At 39.8% G+C, this 27,859-nt stretch overlaps 1 protein-coding gene across 15 annotated transcripts in view; it reads right to left on the minus strand.

Moving 5' to 3' along the window:
• The window catches only part of TCF4 (transcription factor 4), a 360,805-nt gene that overhangs the window by 128,182 nt on the left and 204,764 nt on the right, over positions 1-27,859 (minus strand). For all 15 annotated transcript variants that reach the window (XM_014517565.2, XM_025198159.1, XM_014517561.2 and 12 more), the window contains 2 exons: positions 19,994-20,123; positions 19,481-19,530 (listed from right to left, as the gene is read on the minus strand). In XM_014517565.2, coding sequence (XP_014373051.1) covers positions 19,481-19,530; positions 19,994-20,123 — 180 coding nt within the window. The remainder of the gene's footprint in view (positions 1-19,480; positions 19,531-19,993; positions 20,124-27,859) is intronic.

The raw sequence follows: 27,859 nt of genomic DNA on the forward strand, positions 1-27,859 counted from the left end.
TGAACAGGACCCGCTCATCGCTCATTATACACCCGAATGCCGCGGGGTGCAGATACACTTCCCTCTCTCTCGGGGCTCCGTCTTCGGAAGCTCCCTCTTGTCCCTTCAGCGAAAGGCGTCCGCTGATAAACCTCTCACCCGTTCCGCCCGCCTGCCCGTAAGCAATATGCGCCTCCAGTTCCATAAAGCTTTCTACTTGGCGTTTTCCACTGCGCCAAGGGCAGTTCTTAACTAATTCTAGCTCCAGCGTGCCTTCCCCTGATCCCATCCTCGTTGCCATGTGCAGGCCGGGAGCGGTCCGAGGCCCTCGGGGGCGCGCGGCGGGCTGTGGCCAGCAGCCCGGACACGCCGGGTCGGGGAATGCAACCCGGCAGGCTAGAATTAGGCACGGACGCTTAGCGGTTGATTAAAGATTATTTTACTTACACCGAAGATGGTCGTGGTGCAGGCAGGAAAACTTGCTTGAGTTGCAGTTACAGACAGAAAAGAAGAGAGGCAGACAAGAGTTCCTTCCACACGAACCTCTAGCCCAATCCGGCTGAAGGCTCTAAACACGCAAGCCCGTCGCATCAACCAAAGAAAACAACTTGGAGAAAAGAGCTCTGGATACACTCACACGAAGTTTGCTAGGCTTCGTGGAACTTGCGCGCAGGGAAAAGGGGTTTGTCGAAGGATTGCGCTCGGCGATGGGGGGAGGCCAGAGGTTGATCAGACCCCTATAGCCTTCTTAAGGCACACGCTGGGTTCGATAGGCTCCACAGCGCTTAGAGATCTTCATGAGACGTGAAGTTCTCCTCCTCCAGATGGTTGTGGAGTCCTCCCTTGCGGGGTTCTCCTCGGAGTTCTCCAACTTGGGCGGAAACTGCTGAAGCCTCTTATACGGCTAGCAAGCCAATCACTAGCCGCCACGTGAGAATAATTTAGAACTGGCCAATAGTGGGACACAAATTTGCATGCGAATGGTGGGAACTCCTTTGCACCGTGCATTTCTCTTTGCAACTAAGAAATGCACCCTGCAAAGAAAGCTCCTCGTGGCGGGAAATAATTTAGCAGTGCCAAAGCGCACACAAACAAAATCATACCCTTGGGTTGTGACAGATATATTTACAATTTTAAAGCAATTTGGGTGCCTATCAGTGCCTCTATCATCATCATATAACAAATTCAAAATATCTATACATTTTGGCATTTGTTTTTGGTTTTTTTATCATAGAAAAATCAGAGCTGTCCTTGCCCCCTTTGCTCACCAGTTCATGGGGCACTGAGCAGCACTGATATGCCAGTACCCTGTCCCTGCCTTTGCCCCTCACTCCCAACCTACAGCCCCACCAGTGCCCCTCACTCCTGACCTGCAGCCCCTTCCTGCCCCGAATAGCCTCCTCATGGCAGCAGCTCTGTCCCAGCACCAGGACACGAGTCCCGCTGCAGCTGTCCCACCCACTGCTTTGTGGCTCTGAGCAGTGCCAGCCCTTCCTGTTCTGCTCCCTGTACCTGTGCCCAGGCCCCAGCGATACCCATGCGGTTCCTGGGAAGCCCTTAACTGTGGCTCAGGGACTGGGCTGGCCAAGCCCCCTTCCTTTCCAAGTCAGCCTCCCCCTGCACAGGCTGCTCTAGGGGGCAGGGGCCTCTAAGCCTCTTGTGGCCTCTCCCCCTAGGCTGGGGCCACATTTCCTAGCACCAGTGTGGGCATGGGTCAGGGCTGCAGTGTGGCTGTTGCCCCTGAAGCTGTGGCTGCTGCCAGCAGGTCCTGTCTCATCTGGTGACTAGGCACGCAGGGTGTGAGATTTGCCAGCAGGATGTTGGGTTTGGGGGAAAGGAGTGTGGGGGGTGGGGGTAGGGTTTGTGGGAAGACATTGAGGAGGTTTATGGTGGGGTGTAGGGCTTGTGGCAGGGTGTCAGGCTTGTTTGGGGGTTTGGGTGGTGCAGGGATTGTGGGGTGGTTTGGGAGTGTGGGGTTTGTGGGTGTGGGCAGACTGTGTGGGGGTGGGGGAGACTGCTCAGGACAGGTGGGTCTCCTGCCTGCCCCACCCCCAACATGACAGACAGCACCCCTGCAGCAGCAGCAGGACATTGGGGCGCGCATGGCCCACGGCTGGCAGAGACCCCCAGCAGTGCATGGTGCTGCCTGAGACCTGGGGACTGCACATTGCAAATGGCACCAGCCTGCTGGTGCACGCTTTTGAGTGGACTCAGGCCAGCTCTTGCTGCCAACTGGGGGCCCCAGCACCACAGGCATCAGTCCTGTGCCATCCAGCCAGGCTGGCTCCTGTCTGCATGTGCCCCACTTGTCGTCAGGCTGGGCCGGCTCCATGGAGGCAGGAGTTGACCTGGCCCGATGGCACACAGCTCCTGCCTGTTGTGCTGGGGGCCCTGGGTGGCAGCAAAAGCTGGCCCAGTTATGTTCAAAGGCACATGCCACCAGGCTGGGCAAGTGCTGTGCACCACATGTAGCCTCTGGGTGTCAGGTGGCAGTTTCCCCAACCCCCACGGTTCCCCCCACCCACAGTCCCTCCAGCTCCACACACACACAATCTCCCCCATCCACCCACAGTCCCCCCCACCCATGTGTCCCCACTTACTGGGGACAAAGCCAGGGTTCGGGCCACTGCTGCAGCCTTGTCCCACTTCTATTCCCTCCAGCATGCTGAAGCAGCAGGGACATGCGGCAGGCATAGACACGCTCTGGCCAGATGCTAGGGCACCTCTCTGGAGGACCCAATCCCTGGTTGCTTCAAGGCATGCTCCAGGAGCATGCCTTGCACCACTTTTTCCCCGTGTGTTTTTTTTTTAATACCAGGATTTCCCAGTATCAAATTTAGAGTCTGTGCCAAAAATATGCAGCGCGTGGAACATTTTTTCTTTCCTAGCGTGCCTTCTGTGGCATCTCCCAACTGCTTTGAGATGCAGCAACAGGCACGTGCTCACTCATCTGGACACGGCCAGAGATTCTGTTGTAAGTACATAGTACAGAACAAATGTCCCCACACGTCACCAGTAAAATGCCTAGGATATGTATACTATTACTTCCCAAACTACTTCTTCTTGTACAAGTGAATAATACTATTAAATATCCATTCATCCAACACATTTTTTAAAACATTTATGTAATGGTAGTGCCTAGAAGTTTCCATCTGGACTGTCATTCTATTGTTCTAAGCAGAGACAGTTCCTGTCCTGAAGAGGTAAAGTCTACATAATAAAAGGGAGCAAAATTGGAAGATGAAACTGAATCAGAGGGAGGGGACTTACAGGAAGCAGTACAGCAGGTAAATGGTGGAGCTGAGGGAAGAGAACCTCCACCTCCTGCTCATAGTACAGGACCAGCATTCCTCTTGATTGCTCAAATTCTCACTTAAGTGCAAAACCACATTGGAGATGATATTTGTATCAAAACATGGTTATTCAGAAATCCTACATAACTGCTCTTCCTTAAGAAGTGGATAATTTATATCCAGACCCCAAAAAAAAAGAGAGAGAGAAACACTCGCTACTACAGCCAGTGCAGTGTAGTCAAGCCTTTGGATCATGAGACTCAATATTTTTGTTTTTCTTTCCTAAAGCCCCAGATAAGAGAACCCTGGGCTTATCCGATAGTTCAGATTTCACGAAAAATAAAACAAGTTTCTAGCCCTCCTGGTTGTGGACTCAAGCTTGAAAACACAATCTGACTGTGCTCTAAAGTTTCCAGACCCTCGACAGTAACTGAAATGCATATATCTTTGAAAGCTTGTATGCTTTTTTAGCCATTCTTATGATTCAGGGCTAGGGGGAGAAGGGTGTGTTAGGGAGCTAAATCAAGATTTTTGAGCATTGCCATCCAATTGTTATGGAAATATGAATTAGAGTTTCCATACAACTAAAGAGGAAAACCCCTTTTAAATCAGCAATCACAGTCCATTTCAGGATGGGGAAAGATGGGGGTAATTGTTCACAGGCAGCTCTTACATATTAGGTATTGCATTTTGTGTATAATCTGCAAACCTGCCCCTTGCTCTGAAAGCCGCAGAAGATAATGCCTCGGTACAATGGGATGAATTGGAAAAAGAGGAGTAGTACCCCTCTGTTATGTTCATACTGAGCCAAATTCATTGCTTCAAGTAAGAGGGTGTGGCAAGTAAGAATCTGTCTTTTTTATGTACCACCTTTCCTTGTTTTAATGGTGATTAAACTTAGTATTACTTTAGCAATGCTTTCAGTATTGAATATTTTTGTACTTGTATGTCCTTCATTATTTACTGCAATAGCCACTGAAGAAAACCCTTCAGCCATTAATTAGGTGCAGATCATTTCTTGAACTTCAGTGCTAAAACACAAAGTATATTTTAAGCTTTTCCTCAACATATTGCACCCTACATGAAGCTGGAGGGACAGCTAAGGTTAGAGGCAAAGTGATTCGCTAAAGAGTGCCCCAAATAATACAAGTTTTATTAAAAATTGAGACACTGCAGCCCAAAGATTGGCAATGAAATGGTTAACAGACATATGCTGTATAATTAGGAGATGCATTAATGATTATGAATAGTAAATGACTTGGTGCAAGGAAAAAAATCTAGGCAAAAGGGACATGCACCTATCTTACATGTTTATTAGTAACTGTATATAACTAGAGAATTCTGCTATTAAGAATCCAGCATTATTGGTGTAAATACTTCCAAGGGTACATCAAATTGTAATCTTTCATACGACATCCATCAAACCAGGCTGGAGATTTTGACAAACATTAAACACAGTAAGGAGGCAATTATGTATGCATGATTTAATCTGCAACTAATTAATATGCAAATTTATTCATATGTTAGTTACTAAATTAAAAATGCAAAGAAGCCCTTATGGTGATTCTCAAAATTTTGCACAAACAGAACATTTAAAATATAAGAAAAATGAAGTTTTTTTGGAAACCTACTGCAGACTCTAAATCTTTTAGAAACCTGTTGCATAGAGATGGTTCAAAAATATTTGTTTAAATGTTGGAGAATTATAAAAGGTGCGTGCTCATTTTATGTGAGAACGTGGTAGCAGAAAGGTTAAACACGAGTCTCTCAAAGTCTTAGGAGATGTGCACTAATTATCAAACAAACTGCATTCTAGCCCGAACTCCTAGAGCCCCTCACAATTTCAGGATTGCCAGAAACTGGTCCTTCTCACTGGCATTTTGCTCCATTTGTGGACATCTTTGTACTGAATACAGGTCAGTCTCAGTGGAAACAGATAAGCTGGCATTCTCACTCGACTTAGAAACAGTTTGGTGGTCAATAGCGAAACACAAGCCCACTTGTCCCCTCCACCTGAATAGTTTTGCCATTTCATGTTTTTTAGAAACTCTCTGAAAAAAGAGAAAACAGGAGGCAACCAGTTAGGTGGAGGGAGAGAAAAACTGCCTTTAATTCTTTTCCAAATGCATCTCAAAAGAAAAAACAATGAAAGAAAGCAAAGGCAGGCATTTAAAATAATTCATAGTGAGTTCTTAAAGCTATGATTCAGAAGAGGTTCCACCCGCTAATAGGTGAGTGATAATTAAATATATTTCTTTATAGCATTCTATAGCTTTCCCTTATTTTTTAATATGCTAGAAAATACATTCTGTGTGCTGGAATTCCCTTTCAATCACATTTCCAGTGAGAATTCAATTACTGTATACGCTCTGCACATGGTGCTGGTAGCACATCAGAGCAGCTAAAGTAGCCTGAAGAAATGAAGTATAGGTCAACAGCACGAGAAAATACAGTAAGTGCTTCCAGGCTGCTTCCTGGGCCACCGAACTCTCAGTGATGGCTTTTTTTTTTTTTTTGTTCCTAAAAAAGAAAGTAATCAGATTCACTACAGACCAGTGTCACAAAAAAGGAAGCTAGCCATCAGTTGTGAGTGCATTCACAGTCTGATTTTGTTCCCCCTGCTTCCTTTATCCCACCTCTGATGCCAAGATGACTGCAGTATGCCCATTTCATTTCAAGCATGTCGGCCAAAAGAAACACTATCCTACTGTGCAACTATAAGTAGTCTGTTTTGATATTAGTGTCTCAGTGTGTAATGCAAGAGTCAGATGTCCCCAAACTATGGATACTCCAAGGGAGGTCCCTGCCCAGCTCTTTGGTGACTACACGTCAGAGCCTTAAAGGAGTGGGATTAGCACAGAAGGGAAAATACAGAGTTGGTGGCAAATCTTCTGTAGTTAATAAAGGCTAGACACAACTCAAGGAAAATCTCATTACTTAAATATAATATATTATTACATAACTATATATTCTCATTGGTGTGAGTTTAATAATCAATACAAAATTTCTGGTCCTTTTTTTGATTGATCAAAGGTGCCTTTTTGTGTAAATACACCTTGTCTTGTGTGTCCCATTGCCATAATGCACTGTTTGGATTAGTTCTTAGAAAAGAAGTCCCGAAAGACTGAATTTTCCCAATACAAAAGACATAACTGGAAAAAAAATCTGGGTTCAACGGACAAATTGCATCAGAATTGCTTTGTGAAATATAAACAGGTTTGGTTGTAGATTTATAATCCACTTTTCTGCTCTTTAATAGGTGACTTTTGATTTTTGTTTAGACCAGAACGGAATGCAAGGCTTTTAAAAGCTTAAACGTACACATTTATGCATTCATTACACAGTGTTAAATCTAATTTGTTCTTTTTACTGTCACAGGAAGCACATGTTTAAAGCAATCTGTTTCCTCATATGAATGCTTTCCTGTCTGTTTGAAAAAAATTGCAACACACTTTACCCCAAGTAACCAAGAGGTGATCATAAATATCCCTAAATAGCATTAAACAGATATGAAAGACATTAACACTTCCAGAATGCCAAAGTAGTATTTTTTTTAAAAAAATTCTAACAGATGCTCCTAGGTCAAAAAGTGAAATGTGTGTTTCCTGAAAAAAACACTCTCATCAGAATCATAAATGAACTGTGAGTAGAGAAATGAGGTGTTGCAGAGCAAACTAGAGGATCTTTTTGGTTAAGGACTCTAACACACTATTGCCAAAGTGTGGTTGCAAAAAAAGAGCCAAAATTAAATGGAAGTCAGCTGAAAACCAATATTCTTTGTAATCCACAAGGTGGCAATGACAACAAATGAGGGCTGGCTAAATCCAGTCTACCCAGGGGCCGTCAAACTTTCCCTGAGAAATATCATATTGCTGCAGACCAAAATACAAATCTAGGGCCACTCAGAGGAAGGGGTTAGCTCAGCCAAACTGGACTTGAACCAGACAATTTAACTTTGCATCGTCACTTTGTGGCTTGTATTTGGCAGGGAAAAGATGTTCTCATCTGGAAACATAGTCAGATCATGTGTAATATGCAAATCTGGTTTAAAACGCAAAAGTTATCTAAACCACTTTAGGTTTCTGGTTGACAGATACACTTTCCTGTTTAAGAATTTAGTTGTAGCCTTATAATGAGATTTTAACGGCAAAAATGAAGGTTAGAAACTGAGTAGATCTATGAGTACACCTAAAGTATCTGGATAAACAGTCCTGTTATTTGCCAGGAATTTAGGAAATACAAAAACCTTTAAACCATATCTACTTTAATAAAAGAAACATAAATGCAAATAGCCAGTGATGATGATAAAGCACCAGCCCTGAGTCTTTCTCCCCGCCAAGCTTCCTGCAAGGTGCTCCTTAAGTAACTCATTTGGTCCTTGCAGGGAAAAGGGGGGCACGTGGTACTCAACAGTGACCTCCTGTGGACAATTAAGACAGGATTTACAGAGAACCTGTTTAGCCCTTTCAGAAAAGATGGGTACAGTTCAAGAGGGCAGAAGGTGAAAGGGAAGGGTTGAAAGTGGAGAAATAGGAGTATTTAAATATCCATCTATCGATTGATCAATCGATAGATATCTCTCTATATGCATCTATATCTATCTAGATTTAGGTATAGATATCCCTGTTTATCGTAGCATTCTGCGTGAGTGCTAAGGTATGCTAAAACAAAATCTAGAAACTCAAGTCATTACTTTTTTTCTGTTGAAAAAAACCCAGACACTGAGATATTGTCCAAATATAGGGCCAATGCCTATTTACATTTGTAAGGCCTTTGGGGCAGGGGTTTTCTCTTTTTTTTTTTGGTCTAGATGTGTACAGTGGCAAACACAATGAGGTCCTGGTACCTGGCTATGTGCTACACAACCAACAATAATATCGCTTGCTCAAGAAAAGATGCTTAAGGCTCTTTTTCCCTCTGCTGTTGGTTAAATAACCTGTTCAGACTGCCAAACATTTTGAATTCCTTTGAAAAAAATAGCCTTCACGAACACAAGTGTTCTGTAAGATTAATATATTTTATGCCAAGGGAATTCCATGGATATTTAACTAAATATTAAAACATTAATGATAATTAGTGGTATTTACACCATTTTTTAATTATAGTGACAAAAGCATTTTGCACATTCACTTTTTCAGTGAAAATGCACAAAACCCCCTCCATTAGAGCAAAAATAACTGTTTGGTATAAAGAAACATAAACATAAAGACTTTTCTAACAAACTTAAGTAGATCAAATCGATAAGTACTTAAATCCTGGCAGGATCCCTTAAACTTTCTGGCTTACTTTTTTGTTAATGTTGTTTCTTATGCGACCCACCCTTTGTGTCCATATGGTCCTAACATGGAAGAAAAAAAGATAAAACGAGAGAGACCAAATAACCCCCTATACACAGAAGCCCCAAAGTAGTATTTAAAACAAAAGGTTTGAAATAACTAATACACAAATGGATTTAAATGCCTAACTGATTTCTAAGAACACATAGTGAGCTGGGCTAGTCAGACATTTGAGAAGACGACAGTGCTTAGATTGAATACAATGCTGGAGGAATATTTAAGGAAAAGTTACAAACTAGTCAGTGAATATAAAAATAAACTAAACCTACTAAAAATTAACTCCTAAGTTCACAGTTAAAATTAAGGGCTAAATTTTACACTTATGAAAGTCTCCTGCATGCCTCCGAAGGAACTGCAATTAAAAATGAGATAACTGCAGGCAGAATATGGTTCAAAGGATGGAACTTACAAATATGCTTTTATTTTCTTTTTTCATTTGTACGTTTAATTAACAACATAAAAAAGAAAAGAACATTGAACTCCTGCAATGGCTAAGATTGCACGTACATTCCAGTGGCCTTAATGGACATTTGGCAAACCTGGGTCCAAATGACAATTTTGCTCATTTTTATTCTTGCTTCAAGAAGCAACTCCTCTAAATGTACATTTACCATGAAGTGAAAGTGCAGTCTTTCATTCTACTTTGTTAGAAGTGGAGTTTTAGAGTCATTGTGGCAAGAAGAAATAAATATGCTTTATGAAACTTTAGAGGGGAAAAAATGTTCAATTTAGGGGTGGGGGGCAATACATTATGGTTAAAACGTCACATTTCACCCCAAGGAATATGTATAAACTCCCCACAGGTAAGCTCTAATAGGCATGGTTCTATACAACGAATACTAGAGCGGCCACAGCGAATAATCAGCATTTCAGAAAGTGCTGCCTTAAAAAAATGCTGGTTGCTTTTAGTATTTCAGTTTGCACTTCTACCAGATCCTTAAGACTTTCTCTGTATTTGTTGACCAGAACCCTATGTCCATGAAAAACACTGTCCTCTGCACTACCTACATTACTCTGAAGAGGGAGTATATGTTCAAGTAAAGCAAAAATCCCAAATAATCATACACCTATGATACCAGCTATGAATGGGTCATAATTATTCAATATTGCTGTGCTGGACCTACAGACTTGTACCTTTTGAACCAAATTAATTTATATTGCATTCTCTTAGAAGTGAAATGCTTAAGACCAAAGCATGAAAAATGCTTTCTCCTTTCAAATGATTTTTGGTGTTTAAAATATTTTGCACAATATATTACAAAAAACAACAACAACTTCACTGAGTGCCAATCTGTATAAAAGAAAAAGATACCAACACACAGCTCTCTGTTTGGAATGCAATTCTGATTTCTCACAATTTCAGGTAGTTTCCTAGAGAACATTTTTTAGCTAACTAATTCATTAGTTTGCAATGGGTTGTGGCTTAGTTAATTACTTGAAAAAAAGTTTGGGGAATTATTGCAAATTAAGGAAGATACAGAAGAACAGATTTTTTGTTTGAAAAAATGAACTAAAGGTTAAATCCCGCCCTTGGCTGAGCTGAATAGAAATAGGATGCAAAACAGTATTGCTTGTGGTGCATGCACAGACGTCACAGAGCATGAAGTGGACACACACAGATTTCTGGACCCATAACACCATGTTATATAATGTGGTCACTGGGGTATATAATGTGGTCCAGTGGGAGTGGGATTTCAGAGCAAAGAGGACATGTCATTTGCTGCTATCAGCTGCACACAAGTTAGTACTACTAACAATATCAACAGTACTGCTAACTAGGGGAGGCCTAAACAGTGCTCAGAAGCAGCGTATTACATAGTCTACTGGTCAAACAGCTCTGGACTAAGCTATATACCTCTGCCCTCACTTGATCATTCTTCGGTATTTCCTGAACAATTTAATAATTCTGAATGATATAAAATATTCTACCAAGCTCTTCACAGAAGTTCTTTCTTCTTTATCTGCTGCAGAAATACTCCTACACGATCCCATATTCTCCTTCTATCCTTCTGAATACTGTTAGCTCTAGTTGATGTTCCTGGCATGCACTTCCTAACTCGGCCCAATCTTGCTATTCTTTTTTCCCCTCTTTCTGATTTAACCGAAGATCCTTTCCATCCCCAACAGATCCCACTACCTTTGCTGATATTCTACCAGACCCATAACAGATTCTTAGCTAGGTTGGCATTCATTGCTAGGCCAGCTGCCATTTTCACTTCAAGTACTTCAGGCTTTCCCTGGGTCAGTGACAACCCAGAACACACTGCACACTTCTAACCCCGGGGAAGCCCCTGAATGCATGACATTTGAAGATGGCATCCAGCCCAGAAGATACTGCCAGCAGTGATGATGTTGAGAACTCGTCATACTGTTACTTTTGTAAGGTAGATTTCATAGTGGGTAGACTACAGGCAGCAAGAGAGGCATTTGAACCAACAGGAAACAGACATCCAAATTAGTTTGAAACCCCCCCCATTTGGCAGAACTGGGTTGTTGAGGAGAAGGTTTAGGACAATGCTGAAATGTACTGAAGAAAGGTGGGTGCTCTTGTGGTTAAAACTGGAATTATGGAGAATTGTGTCAACTCTTTGACACTTCCACAGACTTTATATGGGCCACTTCAGTCGCCATTTCATTTCTTTATACCTTTTTCTTTATCAATTAAACAAAAACAATATTTACCTTCTCCCCAGCTTTTAATTTGACCTTAATTCTTCAGGGCAAAAGCTTCCTCTTACAACAGGGGCTGTCAACTGGGGGTACGCATACCCCTGGGGGTACTTGGAAAGCCCCCCAGGGGTACGCAGCAGCAGTGTGGAGAAGTGGGGGGCACGTCTGGTTTCACCACTGGCACTTCCAGGTTTGCCACCTCACTTCTGGTTTCGCTGTGGGGAACACTGCCCCCCCACCCCCAACTCATCGATCTGCCGGTGGGGGAGCGTCCCCGTCCCCACCTTGTTGACCTCCCTGCTTCTGGACTGGTCGCCGGGGGTACACCAACCAAAAAAAGGTTGAAAACCCCTGTCTTACAACATTGCTTAGGAAAATAGCCAAAACTGATCTGGTTGCAACTTCTCCCCCTGATATTTATATGGTCCTTCCTATAATGGCAGCTAATAGAAATAATAGCTTAGTAAAAAATTGGCTTCTTAACCTATGTATCATGCTTTCCTGAGAAGTCATAAATCCCTCCTCCTTCCCCATGCTTAAGAAAAAACACCCATAAAAATATGCTAGTCTTCATGTAGTTACAGTCATCTTCCTTATGATTTTTCTGATATGCATTCTAGTCTGACTTTCTTTGATGGACACAGACATATACTAAAATGCTTGTCCACTGCCTTGATATATCAAAGGGCTATTGCAGAAGCTGGCTAAGGATTCTGGGCCTTGTACACAGATATTTCAGAGATGGAGACAAAAGATTTTAAATTAAATGGCAACTGTCTAAACATGAAAGTCATTTGAGCATCATACCACTACTAACCCTCATAGACTTGAGGAAATACCAACTGCCATTTATGCCCTATATGTGGGATATGCTTTCCTGATCTTCAGACAATTCATAGCAGTTTCCTTCTCCAATGATGCAGTCAGCTGGTGAATTCATGACATAGTTGCAGGTGTTCAGGAGCAGCTGTTTAGCAGAGTTCAGGCAAGCCTTTACTTCTCAATACAGTGTCCGCTGATTATTAGAATGTCAATTAATATAATCAGATGCATATCAGAATCAATCCCACAAAAGCAAATGCTGACAGCATTGTACTATATACATTGTCCACTTTTTATTTGCATCTCACTTTACAGAATCAGCTGCTTACCAAAATCAAAATCTCAAACCATAATCTGTACATCTAACATATTTTTTCTGCCCATTAGAAGCAATGAATAAAATTCAAGGAAGTACTGGAGCTGTACAGAGTTTCTTGACGGGACACTACAGAGTCTTTTTAATTTACTAACTTTATTTGGCTGCCACTTACTAGATTTGCTGGTGTGATTTTACAATCAGTGGAAACTGTGCAATTGAATTAAACTACAGTTGTGTTGTCTTTTGCATAACTTTCCATATTTCCTTGTCTGTGTGGGAAGACTCCCAGTACTTGCTGTATGTGCACTGATGGTATTCAGGTTATGACAGCAAAACACAGCAGCCTTGTGACTAGGACTGCACTCTAAGCCATTTGGATTCATTGTCCAATTTGCCAAACAGCTGTCATGGCAAAGATGCTGCCAGTGGAACAGGAAAAGGTATTTGATTAGGCTGCTAAAACTGAGAACTTCGATAAAAGCAAGACTTATCACTGTTTTATATGAAACAGTGGTCAGTCAATATGAGGAACTACTGCTGGTCCTGTAATTTTCTGGTGCTCATGTTACAAAGTTTTTAAGTACCTGAGTTCAGACAAGACTGCAGGACTTCCTTGAAAGTGGTTCAACATTTCTGAATTCTTGCTGATCAGAACCAACTTTTTCTAATTCCGCTGTCTGGGGACTGAGTATGGTACAGATCTTTAAACTGGTATTGCACAGACAGGCCATGAACAGGTGTCCAGGTGTTACTCCTACCCAGCCTTCCAACAGAACTGACGGGATGCTCCAGCTAGACGGGCAAGGGGGCACAGGGTGGTCCCAATGGGAAAAGGAGTGTCTTTGTATGGAACAGATTAAGAACTGGTAAATGATACTATTATTGCATTTGATAATGCTTTTTATAAGACTAACATCATTCTACACAGGAAACAAAAAATACTTGCAGCAGAAGAAGACATATTACTCAAGCTATCTAGTACAGGGGTTGACAACCTATGCTCCACAAGCTGGATCCAGCCCGCAGAGCCCTGGCTTCAGCAGCGTTCGGCAGTAGAGATGTCTCCCTGTGCCGCAACACTGTTGGGCATGTAGGCTCTGGTGGAGAGGTGCTTTGCCATGCCATGCCACAGCGGGGAGAGGCAGTGGTGGCAATGGCTGGGTCCTAATGCCCGTCTATCTTTGATCTGAGCTGGGTCATTTTGTGTCCCTGCCCTGTCAGAAAATGCCCTGACTGTGCAGATCTGCTCATACAACCAAGTAGAATAGCTCATTCAACTTCAATGCTTTATTTCAGGGAAAGGTAACAAGCTTTAAAGCATCCACTGTTAGAAAAGGCAACCTGATTTCATTCTCAGGAGTTAAAAAGTCTGTGAGCATGTGAGTATGCAGGGATGAAGTCCTGATTTCCCTTTTTTTCCAAACTTCTCCCTCTTCAATCCCAATCACCCCTGATCTTACCCTAGGACTGGAATTCAGGCACATTGCATTCTTGACTATCTAGTCTGACAGCTGTGTTTAACTTCTTACCCATTTATTTCAAAGCCATACCAAACTAATGATGATGCCTTATGCATAAACAACATGAATCCTAATCATCAGAGGGTGATTTCTCAGTCCTTTTAAAGTTACCTTGATACCCTCAACTTTCTGTTTGTTTGTTTGTACCTGGAAGGTCTCCCAGTAGATTTTACATCTGGGCAACCAAGAACATCATTGACCCTTGGTTCCTTGGTGCAAAGGCACTATCGTGGATAGTACCTAAGCTTAGAAAATGTCAATTCTAGCCTGACTTTTAACTTTTGCTTTCTTCTTATTCCTATATGCCCATTTTCATCCAGTGTGTATCCTATGCTTGGAATGGCATCGTCACTAATGTCCATTCACTTCCCTATTTAAAGGTGTTTCAAGAAGTGTCCTGACAAACCCATAGAGATAGAAACAAAACTTTCATCTGGTGTATCATAAGCTGTAGTCATTTTGTCTGTATCCAGTATAGACTGTAAACTCATAGAGGCATAGAATATATCTTATCCAGTGCAGAGGATAGAGCAGGTGCTTAATATCATATATACTATAACAACACAAATCATCAGAGCAAAAATATCCAGTTCAAACAGCTCTTTCTCAGGTAGGTGACTAAGAAATGGCCTTTTTGATTTCAGACCTCAGTGGGATATTTTGGGTCTCAACACATGCAAAGCAGCTACAAAATGTGTTTAGTTGGCTGCTTGAGGGTGACGGGAGTCCTTGGTGATGGAAAGATAGCTTAGCCAGCCCTACAGTTTTACTTTCTAGGTACCGAGGAGATCTAGGGTTAAGAAAAGAACCAGGATTCACTTTTGAATATTACCTAGTCTTACACCAAACGTTCAGCTCATCCACATATGAAAATGTGAGGACAGCATAGCTCACTGTATTTTGCACTCAGTTTCCCAGTCGTCAAGATAAGAAAATAAGCAATGTCAGGATTCACTTCATGGACACTTAATGTATTGTTATATATTATTATTATATATAGATATTAGGAAAAAGGACAGATATGATGAAACTACCATTGACCATAATGGTTAAAAGCTTTAGATTAAAAGATAAAGGAAACTTGGGGGAAAACCAAGGATAAGGAAATGCCAATACAAGAATATTGGCATTCTTATAATGCCAATATAACTATTCTTGATTATAATATAATCAAGAATAGTCTGGACTGTAACATGCTGGATAGCAACAATACTTCACTCTTACAGAGAGCATTTCCTTGAAGGATTACAATGTACTTTACAAAGGTGAGTATTGTACTAATTTTTGTGGTAATATCTACAGGTCCAAATAACAATTACAGTCTTCTTATGCTAGACACTGCACAAGTATATAGGTTTTTCTATAGTAGAAGTGCTTTACGAGACTAGGAATACATTATACTGGCAAAGCACTCCTAGTGCGGATGCAGCTACAGTAGCAAACCTGCTCTTTGTTCTGGTACAGTAAAAGCCATCCTGTATTATGGGGGGGAAAAACAAGATAAGCCTGAAAAACTGAGCTTTTATTGGTATAATTCCATCTACATTAGCAGCTTCTGCTGGCTCAACTATATTGGCCAGGGATTGTATTTCTTCACACTCCTGACTGATTTAGCTATGTCATTTGAAATCTGTAGTGTAAATCTGGTTTAAGAAAGAGAGATTCCTTCCCCAAAGATATTACACTATAAATAAATATGTACTGTTTTCTCACTTTATTGATGAGAAACTGAGACACAAAGCAGTGTCTTAACAGAGTAATCCAGAGTTTGGAGTGAAACCTAGGTCTCCCGACTCCCACAGTCCGATGCTTTGAAACTTACATCAAACTGATGATGTGGAAAACGCATTCAAATTATGAAACTTGAAATCAGTGCAAGCTCCTGAAACCATGAAGACAGGAGAAGAGGAGATATTCTTCACAAAGGGCACTATGAATATGTTGGATAGAGATAATTTGAACAGTCTATATGAAGTGGCATACTGATTACCCAGGGAGGTTGTTTAGTTAACATGACATATGGTAAATATAGAGGGTTTTGACATGAGGTACAATGGTTTGAGACCTATATCCCAGTTTAAGTCTAGTTTTTAGGCTTCCGAAGTTTTATTCTAGCCCAATTGTACGATAAATGGTATTTTCAGCCCTCCGTGGTGGCTGCACTGCAGTGGGAAAATGGGCTCAGCTACAAAGTTTTTCTTAAGTGCTTTGAGATCCTAAGATGAAAAGTGTCATTCATTCATTCTGCCAGACTGAAGGCTCGCTATGAAGGCCAGACTTACATCCCCCCCACCGCCAGCCAGTGCAGTGTCTGAATAAAGACAAGGCAGATCATTTGCTGTTTGGAATGCATCTAGTCACAATAGGGTGGATTTTTAAGGATGATATTTCAGCTTTAACTCTAAACTTCCTGATTCTACTTTCAACTTGGACCCTTACTATTATTTTCATAGTTTAATTTCCTTTGCTGTCAAAATAAACCATCTTTGTTTGGTGAAAGGCAGAAAGTTAATACAGCATGTATTACAGTTAATCATAAACATTTTCTATAAAACCCTTAATATATTAACCTACTATAGCTGTGCTCAGAACAATCTTTATAATGTATGGTATAAATAATATTAAAAATGAAGTATTTTAAGATAAAGATGGCCATATTTTCACCCTGTCAGTTAAGAACAGTATAATCTATTTAGCCAATTTATAAATGCATATTATTTATCTAGCATAATAGTCCTGGTGGTCTAATGTGACAAGATGTATCACCTAAATATATTCTGACTCTTTTATAACATTGAAGAGAAAAACAGTTGCTCATTCAGAATCTATTGAGTTTTTAATGACATTTTACAACATATATCAATGTAGAGAACAAAGCTAAAGTTATATTTTTATATATCCATTTATTCAATAACAGTGTTATACCTTTCTAAGAATACAAACACACACACACACACACACACACACACACACACACACACATATATATATTGACATCACCGTACATGCTGTACATGTAAATTTTCCTATGTTCTGAGATGCTAACAGTTTCTATTTAAAAAAAAAGCCAAATGTTTTAATTAACAGGGAACCTGGCTAAAGGCAATTTCAAATACTGAAAGAGGGTAGTCCACATTAAGAATGATTTGGATGAGAAAAACCAAAATATTATTTTAAATGATTAATTTTAGGGATCATAGAGTAGTTAAGTACTTCAATTCTGCATATTAATAGATTTCTTAAAAAATAATTAAAAGAAGCAAAGTGCTTAAGACCCTTCAGCAAACAATATAACAATTGTTTCTGGCTCTTGAGGTAGAATTTGCCCACAGCAGAGTTTTTAGACCCTGAATGTAGCTGTTCCTAATAGAAACATCAGTCAACCTTCTTGGGACAGCAAGAGTAGACAACAGGTACCATCATACTCAGACTTCCTCCTTACAGCAAGGATACAGGCACATCAATATAACTGTCCTGAAGTGGGCAACTGTGTATGGGGAAATATTTTTGAAATCATAACAAATTGTGGAAAACTGTTGTCTGAGTGTAATAAAGCAGAGAAAAAAATGGGCATTATACCACGCAGATTTACCTATGTATTACAAAGAAACCAGTATAATTCTGGGTACTAGAAAGAGCTAACAGTTCATTTTTAGAAACCTGAAAATAAGGCACTGCATCTTTAAGTATTTTTGCCTTACAGCAAGTATGTGGCTTTTACAGCACAAAGCTTTTCTGCCTTTCCAGAACATTCAAAGGTACATTCGACTGAGTTTAATATTATCCACATTATGTACTGGCTTGCTTCAAAATGTAAACAGCTGTGAGGAATATATCATTTGAAGTTGTCATAAAGGCTATTAAAAGCTAAAGTTTCATCTAAATTAAATCCACCGCTAACTTGAAGCATAAAAGTATTCATAAAAACCTTTTGGCAGGGGGGATATTAGTTATTTCTTTAAAGCCAGAAAGTTAAGTAAACTCAAAATGCATGTATAGTATCTACCTTTTAATTTTAAAAAATGCCTAGTATTATGCTATTAACCTTAATTTCACAATTGTTGCATTCCGACATATAAAAATGATAACATTCATATCTGGGATATTGTGTAGTATCATCCGGAGCCCAATGTTTGGTGTATTGAAATGATGATATTCATGCATGTCTCTAGTGCTGAGGTTACAGTTTCATTATTCCTAAATCAGTGAGGGTCCCTTTGTCACAGCCACAAGATTAAATGAAGCCTATTTAAAGTATATCAGTTTAATCTCCAATTTCAGTAAATGATTTAGTGATTTACAGTAAAAACAAAAGAAAAAAAAACTATCTTAAATTAATATGCCAATTTATTCACATATTTTGCAAGACCGATTAACACTTAACTCTTCCTAACACCCGTATTTGTAGATTAAGTAAATATGGTTGTCAGGTCAATTTTTTCGTGTATGGTTTACTATTTGTTTATAGTCATTGATTTGAAAATTCATCTGATACATTGCTAGCCCAGAAGTAACACAGATAATATGTGCCATGTATCAAAGTAAGAGGAAAGTCTGAGTAAAATACCTTTTTCAGCTGTGCTAATACTTACAAGATATACTTACTGTAATATCCTTTCATTTCTTTTTAAGGCTGCCATAAATTGATAATACCCTACTCTTAGATAGCTATTCTTAAAAGATATAATGTATGTTCTTTCAATTTTTCAGAAAAAGAATTTGTTACATATTAGAGAATGAAAAATATAAATACAAAAAATATCTGGCTCACAAAACAAAGGATTTCAGACACCTGAACAGAAATATCAGCTTCTGATTGCATGAGATATAGATTCGAAAGTAAACATTGAAAAAGATGCATCTGTTTGCCTGGGATAGTGCCCACATTTCTTTTCACAAAGAATTAATCAAGGATATTCTTTGCAAGAATATATCATATGGGGAGGGGGGGGGAACCGTTGGCAATTATCAGCTATATCTTTATTAAATAACCCATAATGCTTTTGGTAACAGCTGGATTCCGTTGGTTGACACCTGGTATTACACATGCAGACAGCAAATGATGCAGTTACCTTTACAGCCCTAATTCAGATACTTCACTAGAAAATAAAGATATGCTCCCTGAATTCTGGGCTGAGACCCATGTAAATTTCTCATAAATCCTCTCCACAAATCTCTTTTAACATGCAAATCCATAAATCATCATCACACTGACAAAGAAGTTAACCAACACGTGAAACTAATGCTCATTCTATCCAGACCCACGTACAGGTAAAACTCTCTGAACTTTAGGCATCTTTCCAGACCGTTCTTTAGAATCTGCCCTGCTGAAATCAACATGACCAACCCACGTTTGTCTTCCTTGTGCAATTAATCACTTCAAAGATTGGACACCTGACAGGATTTTTAGACCCTTCTTACCTTGTCTAAGGTCTTTACTGATAAATGCTCTTTGCGCTGAGAATCAGCTTCACTTCTGCCCCCCCCAAATCAAATAAAAAATCAACGCACACAAAAGCGATGTTGTCGAGCAGTACTTACTGAAGATGGTAAACCTGGAGGAACTTTTCTAACTTTCTTTGTTTGTACTTCTGGAAAGAAAAGATAAAATACTATCAGTGTACGAGACAGACTTTTCACATAATTTTGCCAAACAACAAGCTCTCGGCTCATTCTTCTCAGTGCTTTAGTAATGGACACCATTACTCTTTATTCAAGTCAGCCAGCCTAATATAAAGTTGCTGGAAAACAGCAAATGTTTGGTTTATGGGGTGTTAGATTATTTGTTCCTTCTTTAGATGGTTTTGTCTGAAATAAAAGATTTTTTTCTTTCTTTTGTTTTGTTTTGTTTTAAAAAGGATTCCTGCACAGGCAACAAAGGAAGTAAACACAGGGAATCAGCTAATGTTTAAAAAGTCCCGTGATACTGCTAGCTGGAAGTATGAGAGGATCCTGTAAATTACTCTTTTTACTTTAAATTCTTCTTAAATAGAGTGAAAATATAATTATTTTTCCAAATTGGGGGAAAAAAATATACAAAGCAATGCGACTCACCCATAGAGGTACTGTGAAGAGGCCTCCTTCGGGGGTTATTGCTAGAATATTGGTAGTACTGAGAGCCAGGTTTGGTTGGTGAGAGAGCTCCTGGGTTACCAATATCCATGTCACCTCCAAGGAGACTTTGCTGAAAAAAATATTAAAAATGTATATCGTAAATTAACTTTTCCCATCATTTGTTATTTCTTATTCCTTAAAATAAATACAATAAAGAAACCTGCAGGAAGCAAACATTTTATAGGAGACAATACAACATGTTTGCAGTTGAGTGTCTGTCCCCTTGCTTAAAACAATTTTAGAGTAGCTCATTTAACAATCGAATCATTTATATTTAAAGTATACATAATTCCTTTTTGTTCCAATTCAATAACTGGTCAACGCAAACTTTTGGAGGTACATTAAGGAAATATATTTGAATGCTGTTCACTTTCTTCATAGGAAAAAAAATGAGCCGGTGTCTCTATTTTTAGCAATGCAAAACTAAAAAAAATAACTTTATTCTGTTGCTAATCTTACGGTTCAATGTGTATTAAAATATCTTCATTGTCTATCCCAACATTGGAAATTTTGTCATGCCCGTGAATCAAATATATCAATTTGATGCAATATAAAAATATACACACCAGGTACACAGTATGTGATTAAGACGTGAAAATACAATTATACATTGCTAAAAAAAATGGTTAATTTGCCAGGTTATTGAAAAAGACACAAAAACAAAAACAATTAAATCTATTGTATAGTAGCAGCAGCAGCCGCCGCAGAGGACTTTCAGTATATCCAGTTTATGTCTGTATTATTAACTAACGAGATGCACACTAGCAAATTCAAAATGTACTTAGTCACAAAAGGACGATGGTTTCTACGAAACAGTAGGAAACAGTATCTGACCATAATAAAAGAGAAATTATAAATCTTTAACAGACTATGACAGAAGAACAGTTTTCTCATAGTAATGTTCTATTTGCTATAAACTACATTGAAACTTACCCATAATATATAAATCCCCTGATTATACTCTGCATTGAACACATTGTTCTTTTAATTATTCTGATATGCAATAAAACAGGTGTAGATACTACCATTTATATTAAGAACAAATTTACCATTTAATAAAGAAATTTTAAAATTAAGTACCAAAAATCTAACTTTATCGTTACTTGTAATCAACTTTTACTGACTGAACTAATTACTGTACTTGATAAAGTACAGAATGTGTTTTCCCTAATCTAAATTCTAATCACCATGTCACTCACAACAGACTTAGTAATGCTTCACTAACACACTATTCACATGCAAAATACTCTAAATAGGCCAATTATGACTCTGCCCCTGTTCCCTGGTTAACCCGCTGAGAACTGAAAAATTTCACAAGGCAGTCACCAACTAAAACAAAGGCTCCTTGTTTTAAATTAAGACAGTCTTTTTGATTCCTAAATAGCTCAACAAAGTGGCATGTCTTCTACTGAAAGCAGTTGGTCAAATATGACCCATGAGCTGGAAAATCAGAAATTAAAACATCCTTATTTCTTTACGATACTACTAAAAACATTTAAGGATAACTTTTGATTCTATAAAACTATATTCCTTTTCTATTCCAGATGAGCAACACTTATTTCCTAATGGGTGATCAAATGTATTCCTTGATTGACTCTAGTTTAAATCTTTTACTTGATGTGAAGTTTAGCATTTGGATTCATAGAAATTCCAAAAGAAGTAAATATAGATAAAAACATATACGTGTTAGTCACTGCTTCTTTCTAATATCTTTACTTTTAGCAAATATTTAATATACACCTGCAGTGGTTGTGTTCTCTTCAATAAACACCTGCATTTGCAAAAATAGTCGCAAGTATTTTGCACAATGGCAAAGAAATGCATGGAAAAATCTTTGAAAAAAGTTATTAACTCATTCTGAATATACCAGCACATCAGACAATTTTACTGAACATCTACAGGAGTCATACTGGCATGAAAAACTGCTAGCCACAAAAATCTTATTCAGTCATATATTTTTATCACGCATACGTTTTAACATAAAGGCAGACCTGCTAAATCTGTGCCAGGATTATCCATGTGTCTTGTGGTCTGAAAGATTAACTCACAGCCACCAGCCTCAGAACTTTGTACATCCATCCTACTTGATTTAATTAGTACCTTGTTTTAAGAATGCATATAAAGTTTGTAAATTATTTTATATTAACTGAGAATCACCATAGACACAAAAATACAGATATGGTGTTTTAATTTTTCATTCATTTTTTTCTCTATGAAAAGAGACCTTGAAAGACTGTGAGATCTCCAGAAAAAAACAAAAAATCAAACAAACCAAAAACCAACTAACCAAATAAAAATCCTAAACGCTTTTACAAGTACATATAATATATATGAGCATCAGTCTAAAAGAAAATATATCATTTTTATTTATTTATTTAGCTATTGGCTACTTTTCTTGCCACTAGTTGAGTTCTTATAATGCCTGTGAATTCTTTTTACCAAAACCCTTAAGTGCCATAAGTCTGAAATAACAAATACTATGGATATACATAGGTAGATGATAGTATATGGCAGTTTGGACACACAGGGTGTGTCTACATGTGATGCTATGTCACCGTAGCAACGCACTATGGCTAAGTAGTGTTGGTGGGCAAAATCTGTGATGATGCAGTTATGTCACCGTAGTGATGCACTCCCTCTGTATAGCGCATCGTTAGGGCAATCTAGCAACTAAAAATAACCGTGCGCCATGTGGATAGCGCAGCACGGGCTGTTAACTGTGCCATCATTTAGTACTTCCAAGAGCAAGTATGGAAAAGTCCTTTGCTTTGAAAGAGGAAGTACTAAATGACGGTGCTGTAACAACAGTGCCATAGGGGCGCACCCCCACAGAAACATCCTTGGGCATTATTGTATCACGTCAGCTGAATTTTGGATTCTTCGTTCAAGGAACAGACATAAATACTGTTAGTAGATGGATGTGTCTAACCACTGTATTTACTGTATTGTCATGATTACTACTAAATATTTTTACCATCAATAATTGCTATGCAAAGCAGTAAGGGATAAGTTCTTATCTATGAGAAAGAACTGTTTCTGCTAAAAAAAAATAGAAGGCAATACTGTCTCTCATAAGCTAAGTTCTGTGATGATGAAATATTGAAACTTTTAAAAAACTTTTGTCTCCGTTGGGACAGTTTTTCCCAATGGAGTATTTAAAGAGGTCCCCTTAAATACACAGACGCGTATGTTTTTGTCACCTTAGAAGAATGACTAAAATAAAAAATATATATGTACTTATTCTGAGATGCTTATAAAAAAAGCGGTGAACATTTATTATTTTTTGGCCTACATGTGACATTGTTAATAGCTTCCAACAAAGAGAAAGAGAAAACATTTACAAACCATGAGGCCACAGATTACCTAGCATCTGGGGCTTGCATATTGTTCAAATGTGATCTTGAGAAATGGACAAATTATTGGGCCGCTGAAGTTCATATTCACCATTAAGAAATGATAGGTTTGAAAGATAGATGTTACATTTGTCAAAGTCCTCTCTTGTCTTTAAACAAGTGTTTAATGTTTGCATGTTTTTCTATATTTGTGTAAACTAATGTTTTGAGGTTATCTTTGAATCTAACCAGTGTACTACTCAGGAAACAAAGAAACATGTTGCATATCTCTGAGCTAACCTGTATAAATCTTAGACATATTTTTACAATTTAGAATAATCTTTCCAAATTCTCCCACTGCCACAGGACTATACAGTTTATAGTGTACATTGTGTTACCAAAAACAAAGCATGTAATATACTGAATTTGCCAGCTGGAATTCAAAGTTTGGGTTTAAAAAAATCACAGAAGAAAAGCAAGCTCAACACAGCAAGACTCATTGCCAGATCCAGACGCTCTGTACTATTCTTTGTCATTTTTTCCCCAGTTAAACAGAATCTGGTCTGTGTTTCTAATAATTTGTAAAATAATTCACCGGTTCCTGAGTTCCATCTACACAACCCAGAAAATGAAACCGTAAGTTAAAGCAGAATTTTAAAAAGAGTGGTGGGGGGTGTATTTATTAGAGCAAATTAAAATCTGAATGGTATTTAAAAAACTGTACCACTTCATTCATATGAAACTTTGGTTTTCAAACTAAAATTACTTTGAAATTGAATAATTGCTTCATTTTAGTCATTTTAAAACCCAATAGGTGGGAAATAATTTGTTAAACTATTATATTTACCATTACTTACAGATGAGCGAGATTAGAATAGGACGAGTGTTGTCTTGTATTTATATATAGTTGATTTTGATGAAAAGATAAATGACCTTGAATACTATAGTCTGAAAAAAAATACCCCAAATACCCCAAATTACCTCCAAATCCTCAAAACAGGTTAGGGGGAAATATCAGGAAAATGGATCTTTTCTGGATGCTCTGAGTAGTCTCTTTCTCATTATTCTCCTTACATTGTGACCAGATATCAAACATGACATCATGGAGAAAACCAGTCTTAGTTAAAACCAGACTAAGCTTTTTTTGCGAACAACTGCCAACTGGCTGGGAGTAGAGTTCACGTTGCAGGATGTTTTTGCTCATGCAGCTGCAATCCTATTCTGTGATCACAAGCCTATGAGTTATATAGTAACTGTGGCCTATATTCCCTTTTCACACAGTACAGGAATAAATGCCAGAAGGAACTGCTTGGAGGGGAAAGGTGATGGTTCAATATAATTCTTCCTTGTCATATAAGTAGACATAAAGCCCTCCAAACCACTTCTGTTAAGGGGCTAATACATGGTGTAGAATAATATGCAGTTGTCTGACCATTTATGGAGGAAATAGGATCAGGAACTCAACACATTTTTGCTCTTCAGGCAAAATAGCGTAACATGTAGATCAAATACATCTTACAATTCTTTGGTGGCATACAGCAGGATGGGGTATGTCCACACAAGAAGTAAGCAGCTAGTCCTGCAGCAGGGCAGCCTTTGTGAACCATGGTATTGCAAGAGAGGAAGGGTAGAGAGGTGACAGGAGTTCAGTGTTTTGCTGCAGTGCAACCCTGAGATCCCTAAAGCCTTCTTTAGCAATTCCTGTGGATCTCCAGGTAACAAAATAGTACGTGAACTACTACGTGGCTGCCAGCTTGCCACTCTTAAATTGATAGGGAGGGAGAGCGGTGTCATGTTCTCAACCCACACATCATGCAGATAGGGAAACGTACCACCTTTTTTTGTACAAAATTGACTTTTTACAGATAAACATGCCTGCTTAATTATTCTAAGTAAGAGTGTGTGTAGGTACACAGACCACTACTATATGTTCATCACATCTTTTGCAAGATATATATCAACCTGAAACAATGACAGCATCATTTTTCTGTAAGCATCAGGAAGAGGATAGGAATTCATTCAATTCATGTTGAGAAAAAATGCTCAGATGTTTTTCATCCTTTTGAAACCTTCCGTTTTTAATGACTGCACTTTGTAAAAACCTTCAGAACTATAAAAATGACCATTCCATGTTTTTTAACCACACTTGCACTTTTAGCCTGTTCTTACCTTTCACTGTTGGTTCTGTACACTTCACAGTGGCCCATGCTACTGCACCAAAACCAGGCCACGAACAGACATTCAGTTTCTCTGGGGAGAGTCACTGCTCTCCCTGGAGAAACCTGGGCATACAGATGTTCAGGATTTTTCTCCCAGAGTAAAAATGGTCACTCCAGGAGCAAAATAACCCAGAAACAACCAGGGTTAAATCATGACAACATGAGTTTCTCCTGAAAGAGCAAATGTCTGTGTATGTTTTTTTCTGGGAAACCCCAGCTCAGGCCACCAGCATACCAGGATGCTTTGCTTCTGTCCCCATCTCCCCTCCCTGCCCACTGGGATATGGTGTGTTGCTCACTGGACACTGCTGCTCCAGCCAAGCAGGGAGCAGAACATGCCCCCTTCACAATACCACATAATGAGATAGGGAGACACGGCTTTCCTGTGTACTGCTGCCATCTATCTGCAACCAGACTTAGGAAGCCAGCAGACCACAGTGAGATGTGTGCAGAGGGGCCCTCTGGCTGCATAGCATCGGCATTGCGAGCTCTCTGCTCTTCAAGGACTCAGTATTCACAGGTCTGTTTAGGTAACTCTGGGTAAGTTTTTGTACCAGACATGTGAGAATTTTCTCAAATCATTTACATTCATATACGCAGCCCCATATACCAAGCCAATGAGGATGGGGAGGACAATACCATGGACCTACCTCTTTTCCAACTAATTTGGTGGTAGAAACAGTGATTTCTGACTCCTTTGTGGCTATATGCTACCCCACACAATGTTGTGCAGGTGCACAATAAAGATGTGTGAAATTTTGGGTGCTGACTCGATTCGGAGGAGATTCGCCCCAATTTGGTGGCCAAATCTCCAAATCCGAATCGACTCAGGGAACCAATTAAAAGGTCCTCATTGATTAAAAGCTCTCTGAATTGATTTGGAAAAGATTCGGAGATCTTCGGTGATTCAGGCAGTCCCTGACCGCTGCAGCAGGGAGCTGGGCCTGGACTCTGAGTTGGTGAATAAGGTGCAGGGGAGGGGAGGCTGGAGGAGGGGAAAGGGAACCATGGGGGGACCCCTGCCAGGTGGCTGCTCAGCCTCCCCCAGCTCCTGGCCCGTTAAAAAAAAGCCCCCGCTCACCAGGTGCTGCTGGGGGGAAGCAATCCCTGCTGCCCTCCACTGCCCCACGCCATGTGGGGGGCTCTGTCAGTAGTCCCCTGACCCCCGAATGCTCCTCCAGCCCCCCCATCCCTGCACCACCCAGCCCAGCTCTGGCCCTTGGGAGCTCTGGACAACATGGAGCAAAATTTTAAATTATATCACAAGAACTATGATTTGAAGGTAGAGATGCTGATGACATCATAAGCCTTATTGGCAAAATCCTCAAACTCAGTGTTCTGCTTCTCAAGTTCAACAGTGCAAGTTTCATCCGAGGCTGTATTTAAATTGAATAACCTGATTTTTCTACACTTTTCAGTGTAATGGAGTCCACATTCCTTCTAGCTTAATACTTTTTGATAACGTTTATTTTTTACTTCAGAAGGATTGCTGTATTTTCTCACATACATGCCCCCAAATAAGTCAGGTACCTTGTTTTTGAAAGAAAGAAAGTAGACAAAAAAGATTTTTCCAGTGCCATGGCCCACTGCGTGGCATAGAATAAGTCCTCCTGGAAGCACAGGATGTATCCCCACTGTCATGACCCAAAAGGCATGATTGTGTGTGTGTGCTTCGGCACCAGAATTATCCCCGTCAAGTTGCAGAGCATTGCACGGGAGAGTTTCCTGTAGCAAGAGGAAACCCCGGTGCAGGGACCAGTTTCCCGCCTTTTCCGCAGCTTCTTTTGCAGAGTGCATTGCTCAAGTTGCAAGAGGAATGCACGGTGCAAAAGAGTTCCCGCCACCGGTATGCAAATTTGTTCCCCGTGATTGGCTAGTGCTAAATTATTCACACGTGGCGGCTAACGATTGGCTTGTTAGCCGTATAAGAGGCTTGAGCGGTTTCCGCCCAAGCCGAAGAGGACTCCACATCCATCTCGTGGGGACTCTGGGTACACGGCAGGGTAATAGAAACCCTGTGTGAGATCCAGAGGAGAGTGGCGACCTGATCCACCGCCCACCTCTTCCCGTCTTCGAACGCAACTTTTATAAGACATATTTACGATTTCTACATTGATGGCCTGTTCACCCAGACCATCCGGAGCTCTGCACCGTGGAGCCTAGCAACCTCCACGAGACCGTCTGTGTTGTTTGTCTGTAACTGCAACTTAATCAAGCTTTCCAGCCTACACCACTGCCATCTCGGTGTAAGTAAA

This window comes from Alligator sinensis, unplaced genomic scaffold (genome assembly GCF_000455745.1).
Source record: "Alligator sinensis unplaced genomic scaffold, ASM45574v1 scaffold701_1, whole genome shotgun sequence".
In the NCBI taxonomy this organism is placed as follows: domain Eukaryota; kingdom Metazoa; phylum Chordata; order Crocodylia; family Alligatoridae; genus Alligator; species Alligator sinensis.